The sequence below is a fragment of the Acomys russatus genome, chromosome 12 (assembly GCF_903995435.1).
Source record: "Acomys russatus chromosome 12, mAcoRus1.1, whole genome shotgun sequence".
NCBI classification, from domain to species: domain Eukaryota; kingdom Metazoa; phylum Chordata; class Mammalia; order Rodentia; family Muridae; genus Acomys; species Acomys russatus.
Window position 1 is genome coordinate 48167598 of NC_067148.1, and position 9184 is coordinate 48176781.

Below are 9184 nucleotides of genomic sequence, written 5' to 3' on the forward strand. Positions count from 1 at the left end.
ACCACTAGAACAATAGGCCAGGAGACTGATGATTAGATGACTAAATATACATTGATGCTCACCATTCATCTCCAACAAGGATCCAGTCTACAAGAGATGGATTAAGGTTTATCCCACCTCTGGAGCATACTTCATTCCAACGGGATCTTTCTTAGTAGAATTACAGTCAGTTTTCTGATATAAAATTGGCAAGCACAACAAAAACATTCACAAGATGACTCCAAATTAAAAAAAAAAAAAAAAACGGAGGCATCATTCTAACTTACAAAACTACTAATTTCGTAGTTAACAAATATTTTCAAAGCTCCCAAATTTTTATGTTATATGATTCTAAAGATCAATAAATATATCTAATCTCACTTGAGAGATAAGTAGGATTAAAAATTAAATAAAACTCCAGCGGGGTTATTGTTTCTCATTTAGAGGTTAGGGTTCATCCCAACCCAGTGCTTGATTAACTGATGGGCGATGGCTCGGCTCGGTGGCACGAAGAACGCCTGCTGCTTCCCTTTGGTAAGAACATCCACAACCTGAGACAGAAGCACAGCACAGCACTTCAGAGGCCAGCTACTATGGGGTTTCCAGTTGCTTCAGGGAGCCCTTGTCTCAATGTTAAAATGTTCCAGAAAAGCATATAAAAACAAGGCCAGGAATGCATTTCACTCCAAAGTCAAGGCAACATTTTGGTAAGGGTACCTTTTCCTGCAATTCTGAAACAACCAACTAATTCTTTTGTCAGTACAAAATAAAAATTAATTTTGTATGGGCAAAGCCATAAATGAGTCTAAAAATTTAATACTATAGTGTCAATTTTTTTCTATATAAAATTTTGGCTAAATCAGTTCAATAATGTATTTTTATTACTTAAGAGATGTTATTTTAAAAGTTCTCATGAATATATACTATGATACACATTTATGTATTTGGTGACATCTATGCCTTTCTTGTCCTTCAATATATTTCTTTTCTTCCCCTTTTACTTCCTGTTTGCATATATATATTTAAAGATGGACTCTTACTATGCAGTACAGGCTGGCCTGGGACTCACTATGCATTGCACTCAAACTCTTGGTGATCCATAATCTTCAGCATTATCTTTCAAAATACACAAAAACTTCAAGCATTTTTACTGCCTTTTTTGAGAGCTATTTCCTTTAGTATAAATGCCTGTGATTGATATTTGTTATGTCTGAACTAATATAAATACTTCAAGTTCACTAAGAGGGATTATCATTCATTCATCAGTGGGTACAATATGTGAAACTTGAAATGGCACTGAATCATCATTCTAGAGAATCTCACAGAGTGAGGCAAACAGGACATATCGACAACACACATTTTCTATATGGAATTATCAATTACATTATAATCCATTCATAATGAGAGGGTTGCAGCCATTCATTCAACTTGCTGAAGTACGCTTCCTTGCAGCATGCCCAAACCAATACTATCATGGAACAATCAATAGAATAAGGAAATTAAATTGAACTCTACCTGTTCTCTCGTGAACCATCGGGCATCCTCTATTTCATTCTTGTCAACTTTAATTTCTGTAGACACTGCCACAGCTAAACAACCAATCATTAAGGAGGAGGGCATTGGCCATGGCTGACAAGAGATGTACTGAACATGGCCAACTTTGACTCCACTTTCCTCTTCTACTTCTCTCCGCACAGCGTCTTCTATTGTCTCGCCTAATCAGATGAGGCAAAAGAACAAGTGGCTGGTCAACATGACTTGGGCACTGTGAGCGCCGAGCAGTTCAAACATTTTGAAATCACTCTGGAAAGAGCCCCCATTCCATGAATGCTAATTGCAGCCTGGAAGTGAAGAAAAGTATTACACTTGGAAGTACGTGCCCACGAATCGAGTGTCCAAATGCTTCAAGCCACTTTTCATTTCCTAAAAGCCCAATTTGGCAGTACATAAAATAATAATTATAAATTCTGCAACTGTCACATACAGTTGACTAAATATTATTAAAAAGTTTATTATCTCATGAATCACCGTTCAATACGCCATTATTTTGTGGGGTTTTTTTTGTTGTTGTTTTTTGTTTTGTTTTGTTTTGTTTTTCTTTCTGAGACAGGGTTTCACTGCTTAGCCTTGGCTGTCCTGGAACTCACTCTGTAGTCCAGGCAGACCTTGAACTCACAGAGATCCACCTGCCTCTGCCTTCCAAGTGCTCAGATTAAAGGTGTGTGCCACCACTGCCTGACTTATTCTGTGTGAGTTTTATAAATGGCTAGTTTTTCTCTCCATTAAAATTTTTTTATTTTATTTTGAGATAGGGTCTTACGTAGCCCATGTTGGCTTTGAACTTGCTATGTAGCCGAGAGCTGAGGCTATCCTTCATCCCTGACTTTAGTGCCTCCACTTCCCAAGTGTTGGGCTTACAGACAAGCATATACTATAACATCCAACTTTCATTAAAACCTGGAAACTCCAAACCACTCTCTCAAAAGACCAACAAAACAACTCCTGGGAATGGGTCCTGCCTTGGAGCGTGTTTGATATACTCAGTATCATTGCATTGGCGAAACCTGATTTCCCCTTTCACAGAAAGTGTCGATTGCCAATAGCGTCTTTGTTAGAGGTTGGGTCCACCTTCCCTTCTCAGTGCAACACAGTGATTAGGAGCAAGGATTTAGAAGTGAAACTGCCTGGGTTTGAATCCCTTCTCTATCACCAGTGAATTGGGGCTAGGTAAGCAGTCCTTGTGTCCGAGTGCCGTCACCTGTGAGAGCATTGTGCAGTGCCCGCTCTAAGGCTGTAAAAGGGTCACAAGATTTACCACAGGCCAGCTTCCAGCTGAGGATCAAGTAGCATGTTTACGGCTATGCTACCTAACAATGCAGACTAACATTGTATGTTGAGATTAAACATGACTAATCCAGATATGTTCATTCATTTGCTCTGGGATACCTAATAAAATCCTATTACATGTGAAGCAATGGCTCTAACCGACATATAAAAATGGATGAAAGAGAACATTATATCTTACAGAACTGACAAGGTGCTAAAGTCGATCATTTATAAATATGTATTGTAAGGTGGTGCTGATTACTGTAGGAAGAGTCAGGCAGCATGCCTGGGATTGTAATGCAGGGTATGGAGGGAATGGCTGTATTTGTAATAATCATATAACCCTTAGCAAGGGTGACACACCTAGCACAGAAGAGAGGTGCAAGCCACCTGCAGTGCTTGGTTAAAAGCAATGTATGACAAAGTAAATACTAAATTTAAATAAACAAATTACCTTTGTAAAAATTTGGAAATGATACCATGATTAAATTACATGATTAAGATACTATTTAAAATATTTTGGGGTTGTGAAAACGGTTCAGCAGGTAAAGGCACTTGTCACCAAACCTGATGATTTAAGTCTGGGACTCACATGGCTAAAAGAGAAAACTATCAAAGTTGTTTCCTGACCTCAACAGTGCAACCTTCACACACACACACACACACACACACACACACACACACACACACACACACACACACACAGCAGTAAATTTTTACCATGGTATTTATAGGAGCTCATGTTATCTGTTTTAAATTTCTAAAATTTATTCTGAAAAGGCTTACCAGGTTCAATAAATCCAGCAAGGCATGTAAACATGCCCGGGGGAAATCTCTTTTGCCTGCCTAAAAGGCATTTGGTTCCATCTGGGTGGATAACCTGCATGATGACTACTGGATCTGTTTTTAAAAAAAAAAAAAGCACACACAGAAGCAACAGTAAATACAATTAGATGCATTATGCAATAGTAACATGCAGGGACAAGACTCTGATTTATACCACAGCCCTCCTTTCTGCTCTGAAGTGCTTAAGAAATATCTGAGGAACTACAGAGAATATTTTTGGTAAGTGAAAGGAAGATGCTTTTTGCCATCCCTACTTCCGATCTTAGCAACATTTTCTCTGTACTTAAGAGTATATGAGGCACAAGTGTGAGGAGATAATATATGAACATTGAAACATTCACAGTTTACTAAAAATACACTAAATTTGTTTTTCCCATTCATCCAATAACACTTAGCAGTTCATCTCTCTAGAAGTCAGTAACCTAGAAACTCCTCCTCCAAGATCATGAGTGAGATCAGGGAACTCAGTCATTAAAGCGCCCATGTATTCCTGGGATCGCTGAACTTTAAGCAGCTTCTCTTGCAGTTTTCAAGGCTGGGTTATGGGATTTCTCTAGCAAGAGAAGAAACGCAGCAGGGCCTAGAAGAATAAAGGCATAGAGGCCAATAAAGGCATAGAGGCCATGCAGGGGCCAGAAGGGAGCTTTAGACCACAAGGCTGGGGAAACGTCTCCACCAGGCACTGAGGCACTGGAGACTTTATCATAGCTTCACGAGAGGAGCCAAACTGACTAGCTTTGAAATGAAGCATCTTAATGCAGCAGATTCATGAACTGATAAACTAAAGGTAAGACATCACTTACCGTGAACAGTACAGTCTTTTACTGAATAATTTTGAAATGCTTTTATTAAAATATAAACATTTTAGTTCTTTCCAGAATGTCTTCTGACCCAAGATTCCAAGTAGCTGAGATTTCATTACAAAGAAAGAAAGGGGATGGGCGGGGGGGAAAAAAAAAGCAAAGCCTTTGGGGTCTCAGGGGCAGCTCAATGGTTAAGCATGCTTGCTCCTCAAACAGCAACCACAATGTGTAGTTCTTAACAAATTGTGAATCCAGTTCAATGGGAAGACACCCTCTTCTGGTTATACATAATATTTACACACATTTGCACACACATCCAGATGTGAATACACACACACACACACACACTCTTAAAAAAAGAAAACCCTTACTTACCGACTCTTGGATAAGATGTATTGTGCACGCCATGGAGACTAGGACAGTTTTCTCTTAAGCAAACTCTTTTATAGCCACCTTCCTCAATTTTAGTCGCACTGCCACAGGTTGGGCAGAACTTGTATCGACTATGCCACGCAAGAACAGATCTTGCTTGAGCGACAACTCCTTTTAAGAAGAAGTACAAGAAGTTTTATTTTTGTGAAAAGTTGGAATAATATGTAGGTACAATGGTTTGAAGCAGCAGTAATCACATGGGTTGTTTTAGGAATCTCTGACTGGTCAATGGCTTTAATATTTATCTTTATGATGTACTATTATCATTCATATTTATATTTTTTAAATCACTTTGTTGTAGTATTCTCACAGATAAAAAAATCACACAGCTAGATTATGGTAGTGATTCAAGCCAGCTGTTTTTCCTTTCAATTTAATTTTCTATATGACAAGTAAAAATCAGGCTTAATTTTAATTTGAATAGGGCAGATACACTGACATGTACACTAAAGACTAACAGATCAGGCTTCTGCTATTGGTACGTAAATACTGGATATACATTACCCAAGTATACAGTGAGTATACAGTAGAGATTACAAAATCTTATACTGGGCTACAGATGTAGCTGAGTGGGAGAATACTCTTTTAGTGTTTGTGAAGCCCTAGATTTTGTTTGTAGCTCTGAAAAAAGAAAGCACAACAAAACAACAACAGTCTGTATTTTCTTTACATTTGTGATACTTTGTTGACTTAAAGGAAGCCATAGGTCTCTCTTGGTATATTAAGCCACTGTTGGTTCACAGCACCACACTGTGGGACATAACTAGTCTTTGTATATAGCACGTAGCATTTATTTGTAGGTAACTCCATTAAACATGCCCAACAGAATTTATCTTAGGATGTATGCACTCTTGTTCAAGCCCTTACATTGATTCTTCCAGAGCTTTGTGACCTGAGAGAAATAGTACAATCAAGTTATAAGACTAGGAATATCTCAGAGGCCTGGTAAACTTATGTTCCTTAAAATCTAATATGTGACCGACGGAATTTTGAAATATCCAAAACAAGAATAAATGCAACAACATTTAAAGTGACAATGGTGAATAAAACTTATAGCACAATATTTAAAGAAGCACAAGTATCATTAACTGTTTGCCTGTTACCTTATATACCATAGTATTTACCTTTTATCAGAATCAATATACAAAGATATGTATTTAATATTTGTTATGCACTATAATCCTGTAAAGATACATATGTGTACATATATTTATACTTAGTATATATATGTATATATATTTATATATGTATATTTATATATGCGTAATATATTTTTATATATTATTTTATTTGGTATTCTCAGCAACCTTATGAGGAGAGAGATTGATTATCCTTGTTTCTAGAAGAGGAAACTGAGGCATAGAAAAGTAAAGTTATACAGTAAAGTAGTTATCACTGTTTCCTCACTAGTAAAATAAAGAAAAAATAAACAATTAGCTCATTTATGAGTTTATTATAAAACTATGCATATGGATCTAAATATAATTTTTGTTATTTAAGTCTATTATTTCCTCACCATTCTCTGTCTCTGATACTACTTGTTATCTGTCCTCCAGCCAAGGGTCTACTATCTTCCAGTTATAATGCTCCAATCATGTGCACGCTACCTCTGGAGTACCGCACACTCTACCTTACTTTCTATTTTCACTGACGTCATTCTAACATGCTGTCTATCTGCTAAGCCATGGCAGTAACTCATCTACTCCCAATAAGGCTCCTGACCTCCACTCCACCTATATACATACAATCCATGCTTATGAGGTAGCTAGAATTAACCTTGTTCTCTCAAACACACACACACACACACACACACACACACACACACACACACACTCACTCACAATGTGGAGGTGTGGGACTGTTCTTGTAGCTACAACAAATGGGTATTCAGAATAAAACTCTTGCTATTTTTCTTTTCCTTTCTTTCTTTTTTAAAAGATGCTATTGAAAAATCAAAAGTGAGGAATACAACAGCTAAGGTCTTTGGCGTCCATTTCAAAGCCTAGTAGGGACTCAAACTTTCTTTACAGAGGAGTCGAATGGGACCATCACGCGTGGAGGTTACCTCCAAGGAAACTAATCTGGCTGCTTAACATTGCAGCCAGCATTAGAACATGGCTCTGGAGGGAGAAGTTGAGGGACCTCTTAGGCTTACTGCGCAGTCGCATGTACCACTCAGATGCTGCACAAACACGCACCTCCAAACTGGTTTAAAAAGCAGACAGTTAGGGACACAAGAAAACATACTCATTCCTCACCAGCCTCTTTTTCTTTCAACTGCAGAAGAGCTGGCATTGGAGGGTGGAGAAAATAACAATTTTCGTGTCTTTGCTTAAAGTCTTCAGCGGCAACAGGCTCTATGGCGAGGGCAAACCAAGTGACCAAACCATCGTCCTCTTCCACGGGGACTCTTTCAGCATGGTTGCGTGGTCCCTTTCTCATTTCAAGCTCTACTCCAAGGAACACCAACGTGACCATTTCTGGCTGAGCCAAGTAACCCTTTATGTCTGTGTAGTTCAGCTGGCAAAGCCTGACTTCCGGCTGCTGCGAGCTTTCTTTATTGCTACCCAGAGTAACCAAGGGGTTCAAGTCTGAGAAAAGGATATAAACTGTGGCCGGGTGGCTCTCTTTAGCTTTCAGCCAGTCAGAATCATTTCTTTTGTCACTCTTCCGGTCCAGTAGTGTTCTGCTGAAATAATTGTCACATTCGTCTACTTCATTGGTTAGGAACCACGGCTTCTTCCCGCCTTTTGCATTAGCTAACAAGTTAGCTACATGCTTATAACCCCAAAATACAGCAATATCTAGTGCAGTTTGCCTTGACGTATTGACAAGTGATCTGTCACATCTAGATAGACGAAAAGATGGGGAGGAAAAATAAAACGATAGGTAAAATTATTCTCTTGTATTTATTTTTGTAAAACACATACATAGCCCAACTATTTCTTTTTTTTTTCCCCTTTTTCTTTTTCATCATTTGGTTCATAGTTCACTACCGAAGGTTAAAACAATCAAGTAATAATTGTAGGAAATGAAAAGTTAAGGACAGTAGACATTTAAATAAAATGAAAGTGTCTCGGTGTGCCATAAAGAAATGCAAGCATTCTATATAGTCCATAGCAGCCGTAATGAGGCTCACAGTTGTGTTTAGAAGAATGGCATTAAACTCATTGTAGACATTCTTTCTGACAAAATATGAAAGGTTGCCTTTTAAATTAAGAAATGTATTTCTAAAGTGCAGCTCAGAGTTAGAGAGCTTGCCTGATATGCATGAGGCTTTGGGCTTAATCCCTAACACTGAGCCCCCTCCTCAACCCACAGTCTCAATAAAAGCCACTTTAGTGATAAATTAGGCCACCTTTCATATAATAAGCTGGGAAATAAGCTATTTACTAGCCCATCCATATAAACATATCTATAGGACAATGTGAACAGACATGAAAGCAGACATTAGAGTGCAAACTCTTTTAGGTGGTACAGCCCTCAGGTGTTTACCCTTTCTCAAGCAGAAACTGGACAACATCGGGGTGCCCGTTCCTTGCAGCATACATTAAGGCGGTCCAGCCATTTTCAGAAGGTTCATTGAGAAGAGATGGAGAGTGACTGAGTATCGCTGCTAACTTGGCAACATCTCCTTCTGCAGCAGAACTGTGGAGTTCAGAAAGTATTACCCTTTTTGGATTTTTCACAGAAGACATTTCTTCCTTTAAAAAAAAAGTGAGAAAAACCTGATTTGCAATTGCTTTTTGCATGAATGGATGAACATTACTTACGTGCAGACCTAGGAAAAAAACAGTAAGTTTCCAAACCAATACACCTGTCAAAAGATAATCCGTAGCCAACTGCTACTGCCATGTAGATTTTGAAATTGCTGTAAATTGTGAATTATAATTCAACTTATGGGCCTAAGAGAAGGGTCAGACAATAACAGAAGAGTTCTGGTAATAGAAATGCAGAGCTTGGAGTGGAAGGGGAGGGAGCAGTAACAATCTAGAAAAGAGCAGGCATCGAGGTATAGAACAGGGAAGGAGCAGGGGTATGGGAGGTGAAGGGTTAAAGCAGATGAAATTAGAGGCAGATGCTTAAGCAGTTGATAAGCAGTATTCTGATTCTATGCTAGGTTATAAGTGTCATCCCTCAAAGAAATTATGGTTCTACAGTTATTCAAGCGCTTTTAAAGCTTCACATAAAAACAATTTACTGGTTAACCTTACATAATTAATTTTGCAATCCATATGGTCCTGAGCTTTGTTCATGGTGTGAGGTAGACTAGGTCAGAATTTATTTTCACTCATGGA

General features: G+C 38.3%; 1 protein-coding gene across 1 annotated transcript; it reads right to left on the reverse strand.

Moving 5' to 3' along the window:
• Positions 1–235: 235 nt before the first annotated feature.
• Nudt12 (nudix hydrolase 12) lies at positions 236–8597 on the reverse strand. The gene is made up of 6 exons (XM_051154421.1): positions 8382–8597; positions 7145–7734; positions 4830–4997; positions 3592–3705; positions 1495–1694; positions 236–530 (listed from the first exon to the last, which is right to left on the reverse strand). The coding sequence occupies exons 1-6, from the start codon at positions 8582–8584 to the stop codon at positions 420–422; spliced, it is 1386 nt and encodes a 461-aa protein (XP_051010378.1). The 5' UTR covers positions 8585–8597; the 3' UTR covers positions 236–419.
• Positions 8598–9184: the final 587 nt, after the last annotated feature.